The 27,391-nt window shown below is 40.9% G+C and overlaps 1 protein-coding gene across 1 annotated transcript in view; it reads right to left on the bottom strand.

The window, feature by feature from the left end:
• Window positions 1-579: 579 nt before the first annotated feature.
• Window positions 580-27,391, bottom strand: part of DSG2 (desmoglein 2) — a 54,022-nt gene continuing 27,210 nt past the window's right edge. Inside the window, exons 4-15 of the mRNA XM_043443820.1 lie at window positions 26,971-27,132; window positions 26,696-26,840; window positions 25,699-25,865; window positions 22,858-22,995; window positions 22,559-22,744; window positions 19,305-19,570; window positions 14,993-15,135; window positions 14,471-14,698; window positions 8,337-8,564; window positions 6,447-6,568; window positions 5,079-5,417; window positions 580-3,373 (exon numbers count right to left, since the gene is read on the bottom strand). Of these exons, the coding sequence (XP_043299755.1) occupies window positions 2,348-3,373; window positions 5,079-5,417; window positions 6,447-6,568; window positions 8,337-8,564; window positions 14,471-14,698; window positions 14,993-15,135; window positions 19,305-19,570; window positions 22,559-22,744; window positions 22,858-22,995; window positions 25,699-25,865; window positions 26,696-26,840; window positions 26,971-27,132 (3,150 nt within the window). The 3' untranslated portion in view covers window positions 580-2,347. The remainder of the gene's footprint in view (window positions 3,374-5,078; window positions 5,418-6,446; window positions 6,569-8,336; window positions 8,565-14,470; window positions 14,699-14,992; window positions 15,136-19,304; window positions 19,571-22,558; window positions 22,745-22,857; window positions 22,996-25,698; window positions 25,866-26,695; window positions 26,841-26,970; window positions 27,133-27,391) is intronic.

Consider the following 27,391-nt stretch of genomic DNA (forward strand, 5'->3'; position numbering starts at 1 on the left):
CAGCAGAGCAGGTTTCACCCTTTAGGATGTGTTAACGCATCTGTGTTATGAAATGCTTACTGATGTGACACTTCAGTATAGGCAGAAACTCATCCTTTCTCTTGTAAGCTATAAGCAATTAAAACAGCCTCTCTACAATGGTTGAACGATTTCATCTCTTGGAGTCAAAAACACAAGACTTCTTCAGCCAAATCCACTGGTTCCTGCACTGTTACTTTCTGGGCAGAGAGCAAACCTCGGCCCCTTAGAACAAGGTTCCCACACTTGGCAAATAGAAATACAGAGCTCCCTGTTAAATTTGAATTAGGGATAAAATGTAATTTTTTACTAAGGGACATAATTTACACTAAAAATACTATTCATTATTGATCTGAAACTCAAGTTTCAGATGGGCCTTCTGTGTTCTACCCTACTTAGGAAGGGAAATATATTCTTCCAAGGAGTCTGGCTGAGCAGGATGTAAGCAGTTCTGTTAATAATTAAAACACCAAGGTCCACAAACATCTGCCTCCTCCCTAACGACGGACTGTATTCCTTGTAAAATATGATGGGGGCAATAAAAAGATACAGGCAGAGGGCTGCACAAAGATCATCTTTTTATTTAAATATTTTGATGATATACATACAAATATAATGTTTCTTCTGTAGAACAAGTGTAAAAACTAATACAAATTATCACCCTTTCAGGAACAAAGAAAATCATCTAGAGAATGTGATGACTTTATGTAGAGGAAGTTTAAGACCAGGTTTTGCTTGGAGTATGCAGGTCACATTCACAAGTTCACACAGTAGTGATAGTCTTGTTGCAGACTTGGCAAACAATAACTACTAAGTCTATAATGCAAAGACAAAAGCAACAATTACAAGTAGAGAGTACAAAATTTAGAGTATCAAAGAGAGACCTTTATTTTGGCCACAGGTTTAAGGAGTCTAAAGATATTTGCTTTTTCTTCGTACATATTAGTGGGAGTAGAAAAGTATAAATCTTTTGCATAACACAGGTCATCAATATTTTTTTAAAAAATGTGATACAAAATGAATTTTTTGAGATTTCATTTTCCTAGTAAAATATACTCAAAATTCACAAAATTACAGCCTTTAAAGCTTATGGAAATTATTTTGTTGTGGAGAATATTTATATAATTGATGACTGATAGGCACTTATACTTTGAAACTTGAAATGGATCATTTCTTCAAGGAGGAATAAAAAATACAACCTATTTATTTGGCCAAAACATCCAGATCACTTTTCAGAAAGAAAGGCAAGATGCTGTAGAAATTCAGGTCAGCTCTACAATATTCAATAGTCCATGTAGTCAGCCATGGCCAACTAGCCAATGACTTTGAGACACGGAATAAATCATAATTTCAAACTCAAAATTACAGCAATTATAAGGTCTTCCAATATTTGTTCTGCAATCGTAGATAAAAGAGAGTGGGTTCTAAAATTTGCCTAATTGTACACATATCGACTTGGCACCCACGGCAGGCACTTGAGGATATACAGCAGTGAAAAGGGCTCTGAGCACAGTGCATATGGTTTACTGTGTTTTACTAAATTAGAAGATAATGTATCCTGAGTTTTTTTTTTTTTTTTCTGAGTTTTTTTAATAGTCTATTATTGCTATAAAAATAAAGTGATTTTATATTTATGAATTTCACGCTGGATTATTCTACTGAACTTGAAGTATTTAATATTTTCATGATTACTGAGAGACAAAGGGAAGGAATGATGCTATTTTTAAGGTCATACAACACACACACACACACACACACTCACATGCACAGAACACATAATGTTTTACCATATCATGTTCCAAAATTCAATTAACCTTACATGGATTGAAGGGCATCTAGTTTTAAAGAATCCAAACAAGCAAAACAGGTCATTCAGACTGTACAAGTATCTTTGGATAAAAAAGCTGTTGGTAGTCTGCTAGGTGCAAGAAGTACGGAACACAGAACAGCAAAGTTAAATGTTAACACGGGAGGCCAAGAACCCATTCAGTTTCATGGATGGCTCTACCAGAAGGCTCATGCACTAGAGACACTGCTAATCTGATAAATCAGAAGCCAGATTTACTCTCTACTTAACTTTTCCTGTGAGTATTATTTGGCCATAAGTCACTCAAAGGCACCTAAGACCAGCTTCATCATTCTGTCCCTTCAGGAAGTCCCAGGGTATCTCTGAAGTGCAATCCTAGAAGCTGAGACAGTGAAGCTCTTTGCATATTAGTGACTGAGAAAAATTTGAGGCCCATAGGATATGTGCCTCTTGAAAAGCCAGGTCCTTTGAGAACATGACATGAGTCACTGCTGGCTAAACTCTGGTGTGGCTGATGGCTGCTTAAGAGAAGGACTGCTGCATGGTGCTCTGCTTGGAGACCCTGGTGGAAGATGTGGTTATTGTGTAATTACAATGACTAGACTCCTCTAAGCCTGAGTCTGGCAGGGGACCCGGGACTCCAGCTGCAGAAACCACAGTCTTTTTGGCCGTTACCGAGGTTTCGGCAGGGATCTGGTAACTAGATTGCAGCGTGGAGGCTGGCGTCAGCACTCTTTCGGTCACTGTCACGTTCTGACCTGAGGCTACACTGGGCGCAGCCAGCGGGAGCTGCAGGCTGGAGCTTGGGGTGAGGAAGTGCTCTCTTTCCTGCACCATGACATATTGAGCGTCGGGCAGAGGCGGGGTGTCTTCCAGGGGGCCAGACGTGCCCCCGTGGGGTTGGATGACCCTCTCGGTGACCACCACGTGCCCCCCGCTAGCGTACTGCTGGTTCCCTAGGGTGGACGCCGGGGCATAGACCCGCTCGGTCACGATCAGGCCCTGGGACTGTTGGGGGCCCAGGACCACTGTGCTTGGGGGCCCCGTGGCGCCCGTGGCATAGGACGTTTCAGTCACTATCATGCCGCCGGAAGCCAGTGTATCAGGAAGTGGTGCAGTGACCTTTTGAGCCTGCCTAGCGGATACAACAGACTTTTCAGTGACTATTTCCTGAGTTATCTTCTCTGTGTCTGCCTCATGCAAAGGCTTGGGACCCTGAAAGCTGCCACCTGAGGCATAAGCGTTCTTGGAGTTAAGCCTGGTTTGCTCATAGAGGGACTGTGAAACTACCTTCTCATCTGCTTCTCTTGTGGGTTTTGCCCTCTGCTGAGTTTCTGCATCCATCTCTATTTTTCGACCCAAGCAAACTTCAGCGAGGGTCTTGAATTTCAATCCTAAGTCATCTAAGAAGCGGTCATCTAGCTCTCCTTCAATGAAACTGCAGCAGCCAATGGAACCCCGGAGAGACTCTGTTTCTTCCTGAGAATAAACCAGAAGGCAATCTTTGGCTGTGTGGATGTCATCTTCCTCGGTGTAAGAGGCCACTTTCTGAAACAGAAAGAGAAACAGGCATATAGCCAGTGACACACTTCGTTTAAGGACAATGCTCTTGATTCCTGCTCAAAATGTGAAACCTCTAATTATAAGGAAACATCAGAGAAACACAAATTGAAGGACATCCTACCACACGACTGGCCTGTATTCTTAAAATAGTATTAATAAATGAGAAAGGCAGAGGGAATGGTTTCAGATTAAGAGGAGACACAAGGGTCATGACAAGTAAATGGAAAGCAGCACTCTGGAGTAGGTCTGAGATGGGAAAAACAACAGCTATAAAAGACATTATTGGGATAATCGGCTAAACTGAGACATGGAATGTGTTATTATCTCTCTGTACCATGGAGACGTAAGAGGATGTGTGTGCGTGTGTGTGACAGAGAAAGCAAGCAAAAGCAAATGTGGCAAAATGTTAATATTTGGGTAATCTGAATAAAGGGTGTGTGTGTGCATGCTAAGTCGCTTCAGTTGTGTCTGTTTGTTTGCAACCCCATAGACTGTAGCCCACTAGGCTCTTCTGTCCATGGGATTCTCCAGGCAAGAAAACTGGAGTGGGTTGCCGCGCCCTCCTCCAGGGGATCTTCCCAGCCCAGGGATCATACTCGCATCTCTATGTCTCTTGCATTGGCAGACAGGTTCTTTACCACTAGCACCACCTGGGAAGCCCCGAGCAAAGCATACATAGGAGTTCAAACTTTATATTATTCTTACAAATTTCCAGATGAATTTGAAATTATTTCCCAATTAAAAGCTGCACACACATACATATTCAAGACTGACTCACACAGGATTAGAGCAGAGTGGGAAAAAGATACTGAAATAAAACAAACAGGGTAGCAGAATGGAGCCTGGCCATGAGACAGAAAAAGGATGAGAAGCACTTTTCCTTGAAACTGACAAACCACCATCTCCCTGGGGTCTAGCTGATCCTTGGGGATGGGCAGCTGGGGTGAAAGCAGAAAGCAGGGAAGCACTCGGGTACTTTGTGGCCATGTAGAAAGGAGGTGGCAGGAATAAAGTGGCCTCTATGGAAGCCCATTGGGTCCCCAGCAATCTGACTCTGCCCATCCCATGCCCAGGCATGATCGTGTTCTCCAGAAAGGCTTCTAATTCCTAATTCCAGGAATCAACTTCCTGACTGCATTGCATCATCCTTCCTGCAACTTTCCTCCTAATTTTATGTGAACTGCCTCAAAGATGAACCAAGTACTTGCCTTCAAAAGAAAACACTTAAACAGGCGTAGTAGATTGTGTTTTTTAGGTCACATAGTCTCTCCCCTCCCACCCTACCGGCTCTGCAGAGGACCGCACTTTCGGACCCACCCACATCAGCCCGACCACGTGACCTGCTCTGGCCAATGACACGCGAGTGGGGAAAGGCAGTGGCTTCAGGGTCTCACTGCTCTGGTCTCTGCACCCCGAGGACGGGCGCTTCCTGGGCACAACCTGAGCAGAGCTGCGCTGAATGGCAAGAGCATGACTGTGAGAAATACGCCCTGGTGAGAAGTAAGACTGTGAGGTCACTTGTCACCACCACACACTGAACTAATTTGGTCCCATCTCTCCTTCCTCACTGCCTGTGAGCACCCTCTTCAAAGGAACACAGTCCCATTCAGATCCAAGAACATGATTTCGCTAATAACATCACGTCCACATATAAATGCAACTTCCCCCACACAGAGAAACCAGCGCTTACCTCAGTGAAGTAACTTCTCAGGAACGCCTCGCTCACCGCCCCCGCGCCTGCTCGCGCTCCGGCCACTTCTCTGGCCGCCCCCGCGGCTCTCGTGGTCCTGAAGGTGTCCGAGGTCACCATGGCCCCGGTCGTCCCAGTAACCTGGGTGGCTCCGCCCGAGACAAGGCTTCTGTATTCTTCCCAGCGGCCTTCCGCCTCGGACATCTCCTGCTGCCCTTTGGTGAAGGAGGCGGAGCTGCCTCCTTTCACGAGAGCTTCCTTGGCCGTCACACCTCCACCTGCCCCAGCGCCTACGGCGGCACCGTCTCTGAGATCCGCCCCCAGAAGAGGCAGCACCACCTGTGGGAGCACACACCGCGAGTCGCGGACGGTCAGTACGCCTGGTGGAGGGTCTGAGCTAAGTGAGCCGGTGAGAGTGTTAGGCACTCAGTCACTTTTTGTGACCCCATAGACTGTAGCCCGTCAGGCTCCTCTGTCCATGGAATTCTCCACTCCAGGGAGTGGCTTGCCATTCCCTTCTCTAGGGGATCTTCCTGACCAGGGATCGAACCTGGGTCTCCTGCATTGCAGGTAGATTCTTTACTATCTTAGCCACCAGGGAAGTCCAAGCACAGGAAGGGAGTAAGATATTTGCCCAAGGCAAATTAGCAAAAACTTTGAATGACTTCTCTTTGAGTCTTCTGAAGATCTCCGCTCTATCTTCTTCATTCTCTTGTGTGCTAAGTCACTTCAGTCATGTCTGACTCTGCAACCCCATGCATGGTAGCCCACCATGTTCCTCTGTCCATGGAATTCTCCAGGCCAGAATACTGGAGTGGGTTGCCTTTTCTTTCTCCAGGGGATCTTCCCCACCCTAGGATCGAACCTGTGTCTCTTATGTCTCCTGCATGGGCAGGCGGGTTCTTTACCACTAGTGCCACCTGGGACGCCCAGTAAGTGGGTAGGGAAGGGGATTTTGTGACATTTTACAAATGTCACGGGGGCTGTGGGTGCACCTCTGCAGACGTTATGTATTGTGTGGACTGGAAATGGAGAAGCACCTGGTTGTGAAAGACTGCCCATGTAAATACTGGGACAAACCTTCCTACCTAAACCCCTACACACTCTTGCTCTATTTAGCCTTTGTTTGACGTTCCTGGTGTCACTACCTGACCCTCTGTCTATGTTCTCTATAACTCAGGACCTGACCTGTGTCAGTAGAGCAAAACCACCCCAACTCGGCCCTGGCAACAAATATAAAGTAGGCAGTGTTTAACGAAGGCACGTGAATGAAATCTGTAGGAACTGGTTTACTCTCATGACTTATGATGTCAGAGACACTTCCTAAGACTCCTTTAAAGCAGCAAAGAAGACACTGGATTATCTGACCTTGTCTTCAGGCGGCGCCCCCTCGTTGTTCCACGGATGCAGCATCTCTATGGTACCCGGGATGGGGGTAAAGCCTTTGGCGCCCTTTCCACGATGGCACACCAGCAGTAGAAGTGGTATAACTGAACAGAAACAAAATCCAGTACAGAGAAGATTAGTCTCGACAGATCTCCAAATTTATCTTGCATAGTCTTGGAATTTGCATATCACTTTCTAGAGTTCGGTCTTCACTTACTTATAGCCCTATTTTTCTGTTTTTCTTTTCTTCCCCTGATCCAAACTCAACAAGTGTGTTTTGGGTGAGTCATACCAAAGCCGAAAGGCAGGATGAAGGAGTCTTACAGATTCAGAGTTCCTGTCCATCACAAAGACTGTGGTCACTGCCTGTGGTCACTCAGTGGAACATCAAGACTGGATTTGACACTATCCAAATCATCAAAACCAATTTAATAGCTTAATTTTTTAAAAACCACTTTAATTTTTAACATGTGCTTCTGTGGTGGCTCAAAAGGTAAAGAATCTGCCTGCAGTGCAGGAGACCCGAGTTTGATTCCTGGGTCGGGAAGATCCCCTGGAGAATGGAATGGCTACCCATTCCAGTATTCTTGCCTGGAGAATTCTATGGGCAGAGGACCCTGACGGGCTACTGTCCGTGGGGTTGCAAAGAGTCAGACACGACTGAGTGACTAATACTTTCACAGACTATGGTTACTGTGTGTAATAAAAAGACTGAAGACAGCAAACGTTTATCAAGTGTCTGCCATGTGCTAAGCACCCCCATTAAACCCGGGGAAATCTGAGGTGAAATGGTAGTGCAAGACATCCCAGGTGGGTCAGCTGAAACAAGTTATTATCGTCAGGTCAGTATTTTAACCCATTAAATGGAGATGATGATATAAAAGTGCACTGCAAACTGTTGAGTGCTGTATTCAACTGCACATATGCTAATGGCTTGGATGCACCCCTCTTCTGACAGAGAAACAGCAGAGGCTGCCTTGGAGGCGGGGGTCTGCCCATGAGCAGTGGGCAAGTGGAGTGGCCCCATGTGCCCCCAGGCTGCAGTCTTCTGTTCTTCCATGAAAGGAAACCCACAGTCATTGGAGGGCACTGGAGGGCAGGCAGGAAGGGATGGCCAGTTGTCACTGCTGGGAAACATATAAGTGCTCAGAGGGTCTGGCTCCTGTTGGTGCAGGGGAGGGGCAAGCCAAGCAGAGCCTGGGGGGAGGTGGAGCTCTGACAAGTCAAGGGTGCAAAAAGCAAGAACTGATGGGAATCAGATCAGTTTGTAAAATAACCTTGTACCATGCAACAAGTCTTTTCTGAGAGTTTTCCATGCACAAGGCACTGTGTGGGGAAGAACAGATAACTCACCTCCCTCACAGAGCTTAACAAAATGGGGACACCCACAAGGTTGAAACGTATATCTAATAATCTTGGTTACTGAAATCAGGAAATGATACATTTTTATAAAACAAAATTCTGAAGAGAGCTCTGATAGCTTTTGGTAAATTGATCAATGATCAATTCTTGCTTCCCTTCTCACCCTCAATAGCATTCTAGTGTGATTACAGAAAAACTAAAGAAATCAATGAGTACTATAGTAACAAAATACTAAAAACACCCTAAAAAGACACTAGAAATTACTAAAAGAGGAAGTACTCAGTGATGTCCAGCTCTTTGCAGCCCCATGGACTGTGTAGCCCACCAGGCTCCTCTGTCCATGGGATTTTCCAGGCAAGAATACTGGAGTGTGTTGTCATTTCTTCCTCCAGGGGATCCTTCTGACTCAGGAATTGAACCTGACTCTCCTGCTTGGCAGGCAGATTCTTGACCATTGAGCCACCTGGGAAGTCCCCCCAAAAGGGAACGTACAGCTTTTAAAGTACTTACGAAGCAAGAGCAGAAGGGCAAGAATTATGAGTGCAATTGCGGCAGGTCCCAGGCCAACGTAGGAGTCAGCCCACATTTCTACACAGCCACTGCCTTCCACACACTTGCAGACTGTGAGTGTAAGGATCTGCTCTTCAGGACAGCTGAAGCCTTGACTATCTGCGATCCGGAAGTGAATTTCACTTCTCCCATGCTGTCTTTTGGTTTGTTGCAGTAGCACACTGGTGTCTGTAAGGGACAAGAAAATAAAGTGAGTGGCTACCGAGAAAGGGGCAAGATTAAATTACAGAAACATTCTTTTTTTTTTTCCCCCCAATTTATTGAGGTATATTTAATTTACAGTATTATGTAAGTTTCAGGTATACAACACTGCAATTCACACTTTTTGAAGGTTATACTCCATTTACAGTTACTGTAAAATATTGGCTATAACCCCTGTGACATACAATATATCCTTGCAGCTTATTTATGTTAACAGAGTAGACTGTACCTCTTAATCCTCTACCCCCGTCTGGTCCCTCCACACTTGCCTCCCCCAGTGGTAACCATCAGTCTGTTCACTGCATCTCTGAGTCTACAAAAACATTCTTTAATTGCTAATCATATTTAGCTTCAGTTAGTTTTATTATTCCATAACTTCTCTGTTGAATTCACAGTGTGCTCGATGAGATTAGTCCAAATATGCAGGTGAAGATCACAGCATCGTTTCTGAACACACCTTCCTTTTATGATGACTAACGTTAACAAATGTGCGTGATCTACCTGATGCTAGGAACTCTTTCCATTACTGGGATACAGTGACAAACAAGTGGTGAGTTAAATGATATTTCCATCGAATGACCATTTTTTTAAAATTTAGTTTTTCCTGTTTAAAATAACTACTTATTTATTTGGCTGCACTGGGTCTTAGTTGCAGGATCTCTGAACTTCACTGTGGAATTTGGGATCTTAGTGTTTCATGCGAACTCTTAGTTGTGACCTGTGGGGCCTAGTTCCCTTGAGCAGGGATCAAACCCGGCCTCCCTGCATCAGGAGCTCAGAGTCTTAGCCACTGGACCAGCAGGGAAGTTCCTATCCTACCATTTCTTAAAAGAATTTTATTAAGGCATATTTCAAACAGAGGGTGATCAAGGAAAGAACATAATTAACCCTCATGGTACTCATCTCCAGCTTTAATAATTTTCAACAATGGGCCAATCTTATTTCATCCAGTTCCATCCCTTTTGTTCCCAACATGGTATGTTTGAAATTTTGAAAAATTTCAAATCTACAGAAAACTTGAAAGACTATGACTGATACAATGAGTTTTGATATACTCTTCATGAACTGTTTACATTTTATAACAATACTATCTCTCTACATGCACACTTTTTTTTAAACTGAAGGATAATTGCTCTACAGAATTTTGTTGTTTTCTGTCAAACCTCAATATGAATCAGCCATAGGTATATGTATATCCCCTCCCCTTTTGAACCTCCCTCCCATCTCCCTCCCCATCCCACTCCTCTATTTTAAGGTAAGTTGCAGATCTCATGACCTTCTTCAGCATATACCTTCTAACACCAAAGGATATTAAGTCCTTCTAAGAATTTATTATTGATATAAAAATCTAACAGATAACTCATATTCAAACTTTTCAACTGTTATAAAAACATCCTGCATAATTCTCTCTCTATGGCTTTTTTTTTTTTTTTTTGTAATCCTGGATTCAACTGAAGATTATGCCCTGCAATTAGTTGTCACCCTAGTCTCTGTTAATAATCTACAAGAGTACCACCTTCCTTTTGGCCCTTTAAGATCTTGACCTTGTTGAAGCCCACTTATTTTAAAGGATGCTCCACAGTTTGAATCTGTTTCCTCCTGATTGGATTCAGGTTATACATTCTTGGCAAGAATATTACACAGAAAGTGTTGTGCAAATGACCTTTAATCATATGTTTAAAAAATGTGACTGATTATTTAAAATTTTTTCTTTCAACCTGAATAAAAATCATGACCAGTTTTCACGAGTAAAAGGACTGATCAATTAAAATAGCTTAAAACTTTTCTTGATATATGTTTAACTCACTAAAAAATAGTTTACTTGGGGACTGCCCTGGCAGTCCAGCAGTTAAGAATATGCCCTGCAACACAGGATAGCGATTCCTAGTTAGCGAACTAAGATCCCACACGCCTCAGAGAAACTAAGGCCATGCACCCCAACTACCAAGCCCACTTACCACAACTACTGAAGCCCACAATTACTGAAGCCCGCAGGCCACAACTAGAGTGTCTGTGTGCTAAAATGAAGATCCTGTGTGCCCCAACTAACACCTGATGCAGACAAATCAATAAACAAATATTTAAAAAGTTTACTTGCAAGACATGTAAAGATGGATAAATACCAAAATAAAAATGAGGTATTTGGGGTTTTTCAAATTTATTTATTTTTGGAAGTAAGAGATAGCCTCTTTACATCTTAAGGTGCAAATTTTACAGAATCTGATAACCATAGCTAGAAATTTACTTATAGATAATCCCCAAAGTTCTGTAGAAGTGAGGAAAGCATCTAGTCATTCATTTGAGGAATATGAGGTTGTTAAAAGCAATCTAGGAGAACATGGGTGAAGAATACAATTAAATTCACAATTGGCTCTGAGGGTTAGGGAAGGTGGAGGCGGAAGGAAGGGTACAGAAGGGTCGTCCACTTTATCAGCGATCATTAAAAAATAAAAGCCTGATTCAAATATGACAAATTGTTAATATTTTTTAATTCTAAGTGGGAAGTACAAAGGTGTCTGCCTTATTAGTGAAGTCACTCAGTCGTGTCTGACTCTTTGCGACCCCATGGACTGTAGCCCACCAGGTTCCTCGGTCCATGGGATTTTCCAGGCATGAATACTGGAGTGGGTTGCCATTTCCTTCTCCAGGGGATCTTCCCAACCCAGGGATTGAACTCGGGATCTCCTGCATTGTAGACAGAGGCTTTACCGTCTGAGCTACCAGGGAAGCCCTTTGTAACTGTCTGTACTTAAAAAACTTCTCAAGTAAATAAAATAGTTACCAGTCAATCCTAAAGGAAATGAACCCTGACTATTCACTGGAAGGACTGATGCTGAAGCTCCAATACTCTGGCCACCTGATGAGAAGAGCCAACTCATTGGAAAAGACCTTGATGCTGAGAAAGACTGAGGAGAGGAGAAGGGGGCGACAGAGGATGCAATGGTTGGATGGCATCATCGACTCAATGGAATGAGTTTGAGCAAATCCCGAGAGAGAGTGAAAGGCAAGGAAGCCTGGTGTGCTATGGTCCATGGGGTCGCAGAGAGTGGGACATGACTGAACAACAACAACATCTATTATCATGACAGGTGGTCACACATCTCATTATATAGGGCTTCCCTGGTGGCTCAGATGGTAAAGAACCCGCCTGCAATGCAGGTGACCTGGGTTCAACCCCTGGGTTGAGCAGATTCCCTGGAGAAGGGAGTGGCTACCTACTCCAGTATTCTAGTCTGGAGAATTCCACGGACAGAAGAGACCAGCAGGATACAGTCCATGGGGTCGCAAAGTTGGACACGACCAGGCCACTAATACTCGCTCACTCACTCATTATATAACCAAGGAGAAAAAAGGCAAAAAGCCTGGGACACAGCATCATGTCTCTCCCAATTGCCGAGATAAATAAAGTATAATCTCAGTGACTTTCTGGTATAACACTCTAACACCTATGTGTATCCTAAAGCGCTTTACGTTCCTCAGGCTAGGAAAAAATTCAAGAGCTCATCAAATTCAGATGTTTTTATCTTTAGATAGAAAATTCACTGTGTATTTGGAGAGGCAACAGAACATAAAGGTAGAGAGTAGACTCCACAGCCAGACTACGTGGGTTCAAATCCTATTCCATCAGCTCTTAACTAGCTGTGACTTTGACAACGTTAGTAAAACTTCCTGAACATTTGTTTACTCATCTGTAAGATGTTGATGACAGTAATGCCAAACTTCTAGCATTGATAATATTAGTAAAGTGCTTAGACTAGTGCCTGGCATCTCAAAACATCATGTTCATTAGATAAAATAAATACATCTTGGAATCCCAGCAGATCCCATGCAAAACACATTTACATATCTTAGTCAAAGAAAAGCAAACTCCAATCAAGCAGTCAACCTAGGTGGGAGTATCAGACTTCTGTGAGTACAGAAGGAGATAATGTGAACCAGGGGACCAACCTATCTTGAGTCCTGGGGTCTGTGACTTAATTACCATTAAGAAGAATCATCTGGATGTCTACATCCCAAGGCTCATGATAGCTGAAAACTTGATCTTAACTAACCTGAATTAATCAGGATTGTGACTGTCTTCCCTTACTGGGGAGACAACTTGAGTTAATCAACAATGTAACTATCTTTTGCAAGTGAATCATAAACCCTAAGAAGATTCAGAATTAAGTATAGGAATATTTAAGCAAACTAAAGACAAGTTTTAGTATTTTTGTAAAGAAATTACTTGCACATGTTATTGTATTTCTACACTTACAATATTTTAAGGAAAATTAGCCCTATTGACACGATAGCTTTGTAAGTCCAGTTTAAAACATGTAATTATGTTACTCATTTAGATTCATGGTTTTAGGTTGAAATATCACTGGTTTGTTGGAGGGGACCACAAAAGAGGATTTCAGGTGTGATATACTTAGAAGTTAAATTCATTGGAATTTTAAAGTATTAAGAATCATAAGAAAGTTTTATTTAATTCAGATCATTGAAATACAAAAAAAGGAAGCCAAATATACTAAATGTATAAATGTATTAAAACGTTGAAGGTGTTTACTTTGTAAATTGGACCAAACACAGATCAAAGCCTCTTAAAATTACTGCATGCCTAAATTTGCTAAGCCTAAAAAACCAGTGAACTTCTAAGTTAGGAAAAATTGGGGTATTATATCTAAAACTCTTCTGAAATGAATACCAACTGTTTAAAGCGAGAGTCTTCTGGAGATTACTTTTCAGCATTTGAAATCCAAAAGAACATGTCAATAAGGGAGCATGTCCCAAGATCTGGATATATGCTCATGTCCTTCTGGCATGGGGGTAGCAGGACAGACAGCTTCCTTTTCATGTTATATCCATCACTCACCAGCTTCGTGACTTCAGACAAGCTACCTAACTCTAGTTAAGTCAAAGCTCTCTCAGCTGTGATCAGGGAATGATGGTATGGGGTAAGGAATAAATGTGATAAAGCATAAGAAGGGTTAGCAGAGTGTCTGGCACACGGTATATGCTCCGTAAGTGTTATTTTTAATGGAATCATCATTACCATACCTCAAGATTTCTAGAAGGCACCTTAGACTAGGATTACTGTGCTTAGAAAGGCAAAGTACTCTTCAAGCTTATGAGACAACTACTTCAAGAGTGATTTGGGGAATACCCAGCTACTTTTAAAATGTTAGAGGGGACTTCCCTGGTAGTCCAGTGGTTAAGAATCCACAACGCAATGAAGGGGATGTGGGTTTGATTCCTGGTCTGGGAACTAGGATCCAGCCCACTACAACTACTGCGTGCGTGTGTGCGTGCACCTGATGTCGCTTCAGTCAAGTCCAACTCTTTGGGATCCCATGGACTGTAGCCCACCAGGCTCCTCTGTCCATGAGATTCTCCAGGCAAGAATACTGGAGTGGGTTGCCATGCCCTCCTCCAGGGGATCTTCCCAACCCAGGGATCAAACCTATGTCTCTTATGTCTCCTGCATTGGCAGGCGGGTTCTTTACCACTAGCACCACCTGGGTAGCCTGACAACTACTACTGAGCTTGGCACCATGACTAGAGAGTCGATATACCACAAGGAAGATCCTGCGTGCTGCAACTAAGATCTGACACAACCAAGTAAATAAATAAAAATTAAAAAAAAAAAAAAAAGAGAGAGAGGTATTAGACATCTATTTTTCTTCTTTCCCTCCGGGTAGATTATTTATCATCAGGCAGATCAAACACACTACGCCTGAGGTTCAGAACTTCATTTTATAAACTCGACTGTATTGGAAACACAATTTATGCAAAGCAAATAAGTAACTGCATTATGAAGATTTTATTTGCTTTGCAAATAGAATTCTATCGTGTTTAACATTTAAATATATAGTCTGGAGATGTCTGCTTACCTTCCCGGCGTACTATTTTCCATCCTTCTGCCATTCGGGCTGGTTTATCAGTGACCGAGAAACGGAAAGGCCGGCTGTTCTGAGGCCCGTCCAGGTCCTGAGCGGTCACGTTCACGAACGGCACGTCGTCACAGACAGTCCGCACAGGCTCCACCAGCGTGGGACAGTTGTCATTGACGTCTTCAACATTGACAACAACAGTGCCAGTGATGGTTTTCCTAGGATATTCTTAAAGATAGGAAAAAAAAAAAAAACACCATTCTGGTCATACTGCTCAAAATGGACACGGTCTGAATTCTCTAGTCAATTTCATAAGGAGAAATAGTATCCAATTAGGACACTCCTTATCTTAGATATGTTTTCATATTCAGATCAAGTAATGTCTTTTAATCCACTAAATACGTAGAAATGTGAGGGTTTACCCATTTGACCTTTCTATAAAGCCAAAACAAAGGTCTCCGTGGTTGGAAAATAAAATCTAAATACATATAACCAAGAAAAGATGTTTCTTTAATAACTTACCTTCTGTCATAGCCAAAATCTTTGCAGTGTATGTACCATTTTGGACATATCTGGATTCATAATCAGGAATCTTCACGAGTTTAATTTCAGAGGTGGCAGGATTCACAGAGATCCAATTGTCTATATCATCAAATTTGGCATATCTGTTAGAAAAGAGAAAATTAATTCTGAACTCTGGATAAACTGAGACTATTTATAACTAATATCTACAACTCTTTTAAGCTTAATTTCTGCTTTATTATGTATGTTCTTATTACAGGCATGTTTGGAATGTTTTTAAATTTCTTGAGACTATCCTAAAAGCCCCTCTGTTTATCACTGTCTCACACCTACTTTGGAATCCTCCTTATTTCTGTAACATACCTCAGACATGTGCACAAGGGCAACCACCCCCTGCCTACTCACCTTGCAGGGTTATGAGTTGCTCTTAGCCTGTCTTACAGCTTTCAATCTAGTTTCCCTTAAATTTGGAGTTAACCTTTTGAGGATAACTTAAGTCATCCAACAAGAACTCGTGGAGAAAAGCTACCTTACATCCTATTGTTTCTTGGCATATTATCAATATTTAAAAATAACAGTTTTTTTTTTTTTTTTTTAAATAACAGTTAAAAAAAAAAATCAATGCCTTAAATGGAAGTGCTTTAAATTTGCTGGACACATGTACACCTATGGCTGATTCGTGTTGATGTCTGACAAAAAAGAACAAAATTCTGTAAAGCAATTATCCTTCAACTAAAAAATAAATAAATAAATTTGCAGGATATTTTTGGTTGTTAGGAGCAACAGTCTTCTTTTGGTTAGAAACAGCTAAAAGTGAAAACAAAGCTGATAAGATGATTTCTGGTTTTCTTCTCTCAAAGCAAAGGAAAATTATAGAGTGGAAAGACAGCTTCAGGAAGGCAAGTAGAACTTTCATAGTATATTTTCACAAAAGTACGTTAATTTAAGCCATCGAGTTTAAAACATATCCAAATACAAACATAAACTAAATAAACATATGAGTATTTGGTTCAAGCAATTAGATTATTATTTTGTATTAAGTGGCAGTTTAGGCATATAAAAATGAGTGGCTAACATAGAGCAATATTTATTTATCGTTACTATTAAAAAGTTCCAATTATACACTTGAATTAAATTTTCCTGCCTTTTAATACTTTTGCCAGTGAATGATGATACCTTTGGATACTCACAAATATTTTTGAATTTCATGGCTGGAATTTTAAAGCTTGAACTTAGCTCAATGTTTTCCCACATTATACTTATAACCAAGACAGTTACAGTGATAAGAATCACATTTCACAATGGAAAGCTTTGTGTGATCTCATTTAAGGAATGTTCTGTTTTCTATTGTTAAAATTAGGCACCATTCAAGGCAGGATAGTGGCTCACATGTCATGTCAAATATCCGTAACAACTGATGCACATGGATAATCAAAGTAAATCATGACAAAGTTGAGAGTGTTTCTTCTACTGTTCTCATCAACATTTCAATCAGGTGAATACTGGAAAATTATTTCACTTAGCTGTGCCTTTCATTCCTTATCTGTAAATAATGATTTTACAAATAAGGTTTGAGTTAATCTTTAAGGTCACTCTCATTATAAAGTTGTATGCAAAAGAATAAGGTACTTTTGACAAGAAACATGTTTCATTATTTTTCAAGGTAGCACACATCATCTTTTGATATGGTCATAACTCTTACTGAAAACAATGACCAAAATTAAATAGGTAGATGAAAACAGAAGTTCCAGTAGATAGCCACAGTATTATTGAAGAGTAATAAATCAGAACATTTAAGCCTCTCAGCGGACAGTCTGAGAAGTCATAAGGAATGCGCATCCTCAGGTTTAGAGCCACAGAAATAAAAATTAGGCTACAAAACTCAAAAGAAGCTGGACTGGGGCCTGAAGGTAAGCTGCACAAAAAAGGATCACCAAGACATTGCAGAAAACACAATGGAAACTGTTTGCTAATATTATTTTAGAAAAAGGTCATTTGCTACTATTGGCTGATGAATTCTATGAGATTCTCCAAAACAAAAGAGACTGTTGAAAAGGTTCCTCCATATCCCCATTCGTGCTATGGTTGGCAGTGTTTCATGAAGTGCTGGCACCCAGGGACACAGGCCCAAGCAGAGTGAAGCAACCGAACAACTCTGGTACTGACAGCAGGAAAACAGGAGCCATGTGATGGACATCCAGGATTCCACGGAGGCTGAAGACATCAGGAGCACCTGCTGAAGAACACGGCTGCCTCCGGCCGGCCACTGCAAGACCTTCAAGGACGCCAAGCGTGATGCTTGCAGCGCCCCCTGACGGTCATCTTGGGTGGCAGGTGAGGATCCTTGTGCTGTACTGTGCTTAGGCGCTCAGTCGTGTCCGACTCTCTGTGACCCCATGGACTGCAGCCCACCAAGCTCCTCTGTCATGGGGATTCTCCAGGCAAGAATATTGGAGTGGGCTGCCATGCCCTCCTCCAGGCAATCTTCCCAACCCAGGGACCAAACCCAGGTCTTCTACATTGCAGGCGGCTTCTTTACTGTCTTGCGCCACCAGGGAAGCTCAAGAATACCGGAGTGGGTAGCCTCTCCCTTCTCCAGGGAATCTCCCCAACCCAGGAATTGAACCAGGGTCTCCTTCACTGCAGGCAGATTCTTTCCAGCTGAGCTACCAGGGAAGCTTAACTTCAACCAAATAACTACAGGTAAGCAGAGCTTCATAAATTACAGCCCTGTAGAGTCATCTCTTGATGGCAAGGCTCTGAGAGCCAAGATGTAAACTCACTTTGCAGATGTGAATGGACCATGCAAACCTAAGGTGCTGCTACAGAATGGGTCTAATACAGGGTTGGCATATGATGGGTTCTTTAAAAATTAAAAAAAAATTTTTTTTTAAAAATTTTTCGGGCTTCCCTGGTGGCTCAGATGGTAAAGCGTCTGCCTGCAATGCGGGAGACCCCGGTTCAATCCTTGGGTCAGGAAGATCCCCTAGAGAAGGAAATGGCAAGCCACTCCGGTACTCTTGCCTGGAAAATTCCATGGACAGAGGAGCCTGGTAGGCTACAGTCCATGGGGTCGCAAAGAGTCGGAAATCACGCAGCGACTTCACTTTCACTTTCATAGCCCATTAACAATGTTGCCATAGTTTCAGGTGGACAGCAAAGGGATTCAGCCTTACATGGATATGTATCCATTCTCCCCCAAACTCCCCTCCCATGCAGGCTGCTCTATAACATTGAACAGAGTCCCCTGTGCTATAGAGTAGGTCCTTGTTGGTTATCCATTTTAAATACAGCAGTGTGTACATGTTGAACCCAACTCTATCCTGTCCCCACCATTCTTCACCTCGGCAACCGTAAGTTGGTTCTCAAAGTCTGTGAGTCTCTCTCTGTTGTGAAGAAGTTCGTTTGTATCATTTCTTTTCAGGCATCAAGTAGGTTCTTCATAAATATATTTTGAATAAAGATCACCAGGATCAAGACAAACATTACAAGTTTCATCATCCCCTGGACCAAAGAGCCTAGTTTGAATGAAGATCAATTTTCAAGGCTGATGATCAATTAAAACTGGTTTCCCCATTATTAAAATTTTAATGCATTATGCAGCTTTTTTTCCCCCCTTAATCAAAATTATGTAAAGTGAACTTGCAGTAAATTTTACTTGCTACTTTCTTACCTCTAAAGACAGATTTTAAAAAGTTTCTTTCTGAACTTTCTCTATGTTGCTCTTTAGCCTTCTCAACCCAGAACTTTTTAATTAAAAAATTAAAAAAAAAATTTACAATGTTGCATTGGTTTCTGTCATACAACAATGCAAATCAGCCATAATTATACATACATTCCTTCCCTCCCTAGTCTCCCTCCCCTCCCCCAATCCCATCTCTCCAGGTCATCAAGGAGCACCAAACTAGGCTCCCTGTGCTACATGCATCTTCTCACCAGCTATCCATCTTACACCCGATAGTCTATGTACGCTGATGCCACCTTCTCCATTCTTCTCACTCTTTCCCTCGCCCACTGTGTCCACAAGTCCCTTCTCCATATCTACATTTCCTCTCCTCCCCGGCATCACTTTTCTGAACCCAGCCAGCCTTTGCCTCATACTTGGGTCATGGAGGGAAGGGGTTCTTGGGGAAACGCTTGGCCTCTCAGTGACAACACAACTCCAGGAATTTCATCTACAGGCCTTTTGGGGTCTGTAGGCCCCCCAAGCAGGGTTCAAAGGACTGAAGTGTCCAAATTCCATTATGATTTTTGAAAAGAGGCATTCAAAGTAACTTAGAATGAGGAAATAATATTCACAACCATCTCTTACCTTACATGGGCTACCTTTCCAGTGTCTTCATCAAAAGCCTGAAATTTCCCCAGTATTTGGCCCTGGCTTGATTTCTCCATGCTCTCGCTCGTGTGAAATCGGATTGTGCTGCTTTTAAAATAAACGCCTTCTTTCACATTTTTTACTTTGACTTTGATGGGAATGGATGTCGGCTTGTATTTATCCTTAATTGATTTGTGAAAAGCTGCTCTGTTAGTGACGATAACGCTCAAGTCAAGATTCTTCATTGTTTCATAGTCTACCTCCTAGAAAGGCAAAATCAGAGGGAATTCTTTTAAAAGGGAAAACAATAGAACACACGCGTGTGGTTTCAGTGTCAGATATTATATAATCATTTAAAACATGAAAAATACAGCAATACTGACTATAGGAAATCCCCAATATATAAATGAATTCCATTCTGAAAGCATGTTCGTAGTCCAACTTTGTTCATTAAGTCCAACAAAGTTAGCCTAGGTATCCAACTAAAACAATTGGCTATATAGTACTGTACTGTAATAGACTTATAATACTGTCAAACAAATAATACATAAAAAACAAACACAAAAAATAAAACATTTTTAATCTTACAGTACAGTACCTTGAGAAGTACAGTAGTACCATACAACAGATGGCATCCAGGGGCTGGCATCCAGTGAACAGGCAAGAAGAGTTATGGAGTGGAGGAGGGAGAGGAGGAGGGAGGTGGTAGAGCTGAAGGATGGTCAGCAATAGGAGATGGAGGGCGAACTGCAGTTTCACTCATAGTTTAACATGCAAACATACGTTCTCATTTTTGAAGGTTCACTACTTGAAGGCTCGTATATAGGGCACTCTTATATTGATACCATGTCATTAAAAATCTGCGGCCCCAGGGACTGCAGCCCACTAGTCTCCTCTGTCCATGGGATTTCCCAGGCAAGAATACTGGAGCAGGTTGCCATTTCCTTCTCCAAGGGATAGTCCCGACCCAGGAATCGAACCCATGAGTCTTGCATCTCCTGCATTTGCAGGAGGATTCTTTATCACTAGCGCCACCTGGGAAGCCTAAGGATGTTTAGGAAGCATCCCCAATTTTAGTTAAGATCAAAATCACTTCAAATATATATATTTTTATTTTTAGCAATCTGAAGTGATTCTTTGCTTAATTAAAAAAAAGTTATGGGACATTCAATATAGGTTAATATTCCTTAAAAAGTGTTCCATGGGTTTGTTCTGGCAAAAACGGCTACTTACGTAGCAGCAGACTGCCAGCTCTGTCCCATAGCATATCATAAAGCTGAGACCTCACTGCATCTTATTAGGTAGCACATAATATTAATTTGTCTCTTTATTAATGATGTTCATTTTGATCATTTGATCAAGGTGCTGTCTCTGAGGCTTCCCCACTGTAAAGTTATTTTTTGGCCTTTGTAATTCACGTGTATTTTGTGTGGTGGTACTTTGAAACTATTTAAGTACCCCATTTCTCTGCATATTTTCTATTTATGTTTGTTTATATTAGTATAAAAAAATAAAAGGAGACCTCCTGGAGAAAAAAAATTATTGGACTATATTAAACCCAGGAAGGGGTTTTCAAATTTGTTTAAACAGAGAATCTAACCCCCTTCTTTATACCATGATGTCTATTAATAACTGGTTTGCTATTAATGCCATAAAAGATTAACCCTCTTCAAATACTCTGTTCTTTGCGAATTGTGGTATTACATTTGATTTGATCAGTTTATCACTCTCTATATATTTTCCAATTTGTCCATTTTCTTTTTAAAAACATTTCTATAGTGTTCTACTATTTAGATACACTTAATTTACTTAGCTATTCTGTTATTAGGCATTTGGACTATTTGCAATTAACATTGCTCTGAACATCTGCATGCAAGTTTTTGTTTTAGATACTATAAATGTTTTTACTTTTTCTTGGGTGAACACCTAGGACTAAATTGATGGGTCACTGGATTAGTACTCTATTTAACTTTTTTACAAAACTGCCAAACTGGCTCTACCATTTAATGCTTCCACTGGCAATGTACAGGAGGTCTGGTTTCTCTATATGCTTGCTGGTATTGGTGGTGCCAGTCTTGTTTGACTACAGCTTCTTTCTAGCCAGGTGAGCAGCGGTAGCCCACATAGACTCAATCTGCACCTTCCCTAACGTCTAAGGATGCCGGGTATCCTTTATGTGCACACTTGCTATTTGTGTATCTTCTCTAACTTCCTGTGAATGGAATCTGACGGTTGCCCTTATACTTTCGGAGCGATTCTTTATACAATTGAGAAAGTAAATTCATAATTTTCTTAACCTGGTGCTGTCATTTTACTACTAAATTTACAGTAACTCTGTCCCTTTTTGTGCTACCGTGGTGCATTAAGGGTGTTTTTATTATTCATCACTATGTTCATCACTATGTGACTGCTTCTCCTTCCGTGCAGTATTGGCTTTTAATCTCAAGCACTGAGGATGGCTGCACCTGTAATCTAGGACTAAAAAAGGATGCTTAGTGCTACACAAGCAGGTAAATTGATTTTGTCTCTAATGCCATTATCCATTTATTCAGTAATCATAAAATTTGTCTTCCCTTTAAACATGAGCTAATCTTATTCTGTTTTCCTCTGCTTTACAAAAAGAGGTCTATGTACATACAGTAGTCTATTGATAAATGGTATCCATAATTATTACAATGAAACTTCAAGTTAATTTTCCTCTATTCTGTTATACATTATATTATCGTTATTCCTCTATTAGGGTTTACTTACTTTACTCTATAATAAGTTTTGTAAAAATGTGGATGCTTCTGGAATCAATTTTTGTCTGTGACTTAATGAAATGTTTTGAAAGCTTTAGCTTTGCATTTTATTTTAAAATTTGACATTCTATCATGAACCACTTAACATATAGTGGTATTCTTCCTTTTTAATTTTGTTAAAAAAAATCCATCCTCTAACTTGCTTAAAAAATTCTGTAGGAGTCAGGGTTTTAAATGTTTAAGACCCATATACTTATAACACTATTTAATTTTCATTGATTCAATTAAGCAGAATTATACACTGTGTTTCAAAATGTAACCCTCACACCACTGACATTAGAAATACAAAGAGTATGACCACTTAACAACCACAGAACTTGGGCAAATATGGATGGCACCTATCTATAACATTCTGGCACCAGTACTTATAAATATTTGGAGCTCAAAATACATCAGTATCCTCCTCTGGACCAACTTCTCTCATTCCAGGTTTGAACACTAAGTCCTTACCTTAACCAGGGTCACGATTCCTTCATTAGTTTGAGTATCAGTTTCTATGTGGAAATAACCCCCTTCGTTTCCTGATGCAAAAGTAAAATTTGCTAACCAATTATCGGAGCCTACTTCATCTGCGTCGGACACTTTTATGCGTAAAACCTCTACGTTGGCTTGGTTTTCTTCAATTGATCCTTCATACTGCAAAACACAAACAGGAGGTTTTTAATCTGATGGAACACAAACTTAAGTGATATATTTTTAGTTACGACTGACATGTAAGTAGGCACAAATGTTATAAAAATAGTAGTTACCACATTACTGTCGACTACAGGTATATTGTCATTGACGTCCAAAATACGAATCTGAACTTGAGCTTGTTTTACTGGTTTATCTGTTATTTGTCCATTGCCATCTCTTGCTTCTACTGTCAGAGTGTAGCTGCTGTATTCCTGCAGGGCAATGAAAAAGATCCGGCTGGGGTGAAAATGAACTGCTCCGAAATCTGTCTTTCTGGTTTGAGTTCACTTTATCATCAGGGGAATGAACCACAGTACATTTTATTCATAAGTAAGTTTCATGGGGGCTTCCCTGGTGGCTCAGTGATGAAGAATCTGCCTGCCAATGCAGGACACACAGGTTCGATCCCTGATCTGGGATGTTCCTACATACCTCGGAGCAAGTAAGCCTGTACACCGCAACTACTGAGTCTGTAGTCTAGACTCCAGGAGCTGCAACTACGGAAGCCCGAGGGCCCTAGTCTGTGCTAAACAAGAGAAGCCACCGCAATGAGCAGTCTGCACATCACAACTAAAGAAAAGCCAGTACAGCAACAGAGACCCAGAGCAGCCAAAAATAAATAAAGATTTTAAAAAGTTTCATGACCTGCTGTTAATTCTGTGAAGATGTTGTTTGTTTGCCATCAGAGCTTTTTTTAAAAGGGCAGAAAAGCCCAGAGCAGTTGTTGACATCAAATTCTTAATTACGTCATTGGTGATATTTATCAGGAGATGAATCTCTCCTTAAAATAGTCTGAGCACAAAAAAAAGTGCTTTCAAAAGGTAGTCAGCATTACACTGGAAGTGATGAGACTCTAGGAATTAGTTTTTTCGAGCCCACACTTCATTTTAGGTTAAAAGTTAAGTCGTGAAGACTTAACCCCCCAAGAACACTGGGTCAGTAAAGGCAAAACTTGGTGCACTTTTTATCCCCGGGAGAGAAGATTCTTGGAGAACATGTCCTAGAGAACAACATCTCAGATGTTACTCCAAAGGGGACCCGTCTCTTCCACATGGTCCCTTCTGACGGCTCCATCAATGTGGCTGAAGTTTAAGACAGAGCGAGGCAGCGAGTGCCCATGCCCAGGACCCTGCACAGAGCAAACCTGCTCAGTGAAAGGCAGGATGGCAGAGACCCTGGGACCAGCTGCCTGAGTTCCAATTCTGACATGCTAGCTATGTCGGCCACACATTATCCCTTTGACCCTTGGTTTCCTTCTACATAAAATGAGGATAATAACTGGATCTGCTTCACAGGGTTTACAAGTTCATTAACTGAGTTAATCCACGTAAAAGGCTTGGAATAGCACTGGGCACATGGCTTGCCCAGCAAGTGACAGCCAGTATTTTTTTTGCTAAATGTTTCAGATACAGAATCACACTACTACTTCAAAATAGTACTTTTCCATTCTCATTTTATGTGAAAAGGTAGAGTAGAATTCTAGGAATAATAATATCCTTTAGGGCTTTCCTGGTAGTTCAGATGGTAAAGAATGTGCCTGCAATGCGGGAGACCTGGGTTCAATCCCTGGGTCAGGAATATCCCCTGAAGGGAATAGCAACTCATTTCAGTACTCTTGTCTGGAGAATCACACGGACAGAGAAGTCTGGCTGGCTACAGTCCATGGGGTTGTAAAGAGTCAGATACAACTGAGCGACTAACACTTTCACTATCCTTTACAAAGATATCACAGGAATGTTGACCAGCATCCTCTTCTTCTCTGGCCAGAGTTAAATCATTTTTTTAAGCATTACAAAATACGCTGATTGTGTCTGATGATGATTTATATTTGATGACAATACAGTGCTCCTAGGGATCATCAACATTTTACCATGCATGCTGTTAACATCTTTATGTGTGTAGCATTTACAAAATCTTCCCTTTTCAACTGTTCAAAATGTTCCCTTTGACTTAGAAATAAAAAAATGAAATGTTTGAGAAAATATCTTTTAGGAAACAACTCAAATTTTCCTCCAATTTGGGATTCACAATAACTCTTTCCTTTACAAATACTTCTATTACTCTAAACAGGACTTCTATTTCAATCTCTTTTCCTCCCTCTGAAAATGTATATGCAGTAGGAAAGATTCCTGAAGTTTCATTACAGAACCACAAAGTAAGGAACATTGCTTTAGAACTCTCTAGCAAACAGACTGGAGAGGCCCTAGGTCAATGCTTATGCAATTTAAAAATTTCCAGGAGTCACATTAAAAAAAATAAAAAGGAAATTCCTTGGTGGTCCAGTGGTTAGGACTTGGCACTTCACTGCTGGGGCCTGGGTTCAATCCTTGGTCAGGGAACTAAGATCCCACAACCACATGGTGTGTCCAGATAAATAAATCATTTTAAAAAAAAGTAAAAGGAAACAGCTGATACTAATTTTATTTTTGCTTTGGGAGAGTAGAAGTATATTGGTTTGCCTTTTCATTTATAAAAACATTTGGGGGGTTTTCTGTTCCTTTACCATGATTCCTACATACAGTAATGACAGAGGATTGTTTAAACACCACGTGATACTAATTTTAAACAAAGATATTTCATTTAACCCACGGTATCCGAAATGTTATCAATTCAACAAGTGATCAACCAAAAATTATTAAGGTGATATTTTAACATTCTTTTTTTTTTCATATTATGTCTTCCCAGTCTGGTGTATATTTTCCACTTACAGCACATCTCAACTGGGACTAGTCACATTTTGAGTGGCCAATGGCCACATATGACTGATGGCTATGATACCAGACAGCACATCCCTAGAGGAGGATGATTCTGAGTTATCCTATGAGTGAGTAACACAAAACAGTCAGAAAATTAGAGAGAATCAACTGGAAAGAGAGGAGAGCAGAAAGGATGAATGACATGAAATATTAATTTACCTCTCTGTCCAAGGTAATACTGGTTGTATATATCTCTCCTGTATCTTTATTTAGGAAAAACACTGGAGAATTAGCAGGCTCCTGAGACACGATCCTATAGGAAATTTTAGAATTCAGAGTGTTGGGCTCATCTGCATCGGTTGCGGTGATTTTCATCACAAGTGTATCTGGCAGCAGAAATGAAGAGGTCCAAGATGAAACACAACTTTTAGCACACTTATGTATGTGATTTATTTTATTTATCACATCAGCTTGTTCCAGAAAGGATTTTAGGTATTTATCAAATTCAGTTTACTAAGATTAAAGAATTTAATTGTTTGGGGGTAAGTGTGAATGGAGGTAGGAATAGGAAAAATAAGATGAGAGTGAGGCTGAGGTTAGTATATACAATTTTAAAGATGAAGTTCTGGACACGCTATAGGAGGGCCACAGATTTGCTGATCACATTTCTAATAACCAATACAAAGAAAGAAAAATGAACAGATACATATACATGCTTATTAAAATACAAGCAATTCAGAAGAAGCATAGCTATTCTTTACATTCTGATCAAAAAGAAATTTCTCCTGCAAGACCCAAATAGAAAGCTGCATTTAACATTTGTATTGAAGCCTGGAGTTAGAAATAATATGTCTAATGTTAGCAAACTATGGACAGTGGGCCCAAGCCAGTCAGCCACCTGATTTTGTGAATAAAATTTTATTGGAATACAACCATATCTATTTGTTTACACAATATCTACAGCTGCTTTCCTGACACAGGGTGAAACTGAATAGTTGCTACACAGACCTAACCTATCACATCAATCTACCATATCTGTTTTGAGGGTAAAAAACTTACAACGAAAAACCAGTTCCAAACCTAGATCAATCAGTTTATTATTATTTTTCCTGTGGGTAATATTCACCCTCCACTAAGACAGAGGTTTCAGTGTTCAGTGACATGCTGGGGATATGATGATCTTGGGTACTCATTCATAAAAACAATAAACTCTTACTTGCTGCGCTCAGCTCTTCAACAGACCCAACAAAGACGTCCTGTGTGAACACTGGCTCGTTGTCATTTATGTCAAGAACTTTAATTCTGAGTTCTATTGGTTTCTCTAAGTTGTTTCCTCTTTCATCCAAAGCGTAACCAATTAGCTGAAATCATGACATACATAATAGAAGGAATTTAGGCTGAGATCATTCAAGTAGCATCATTTCAAAAAATAATAAAACATAACTATTACCCAAGAAAAGCTACAAATGCATAATGTAAAACTGTTCTTACCAGAAAAAATGGTGTTTCTTCTCGATCTAGAATGGTGGTAACATTTAGTTCTCCGGTGTCTTTATTAAAGACAAACACGCCGAAGGGCGGCTCTGTGATCCCCTTTCCAGTGTATTTGTAGGTAATTTTTAGTTTTTTTTCTTCTGCAAGATCAGAGTGAATCTAACATAAAAATAAGAAAGGAATGCTTCAAGTTAAACTCTAACTTACAGGTAATTGTTTTGAATTGAAAATTTCGCTCGGAAGCTGTTGGCTGTTGAAAGGAGGGAGGTGGGAGGACACAGGTGATCCACAGCAGAGGTGCTGGTGTCAGAGAACCCGGGCCTAGTCGTGTCACAGCTACTTACTAGGTGTGATGCTAATGGCTATTTACTCTCCCACGCTTCAGTGTTCTTACCTGTAACACGAAGAGACACTTCTG

Source organism: Cervus canadensis, chromosome 23, assembly GCF_019320065.1.
Source record: "Cervus canadensis isolate Bull #8, Minnesota chromosome 23, ASM1932006v1, whole genome shotgun sequence".
Classification (NCBI taxonomy): Eukaryota; Metazoa; Chordata; class Mammalia; order Artiodactyla; family Cervidae; genus Cervus; species Cervus canadensis.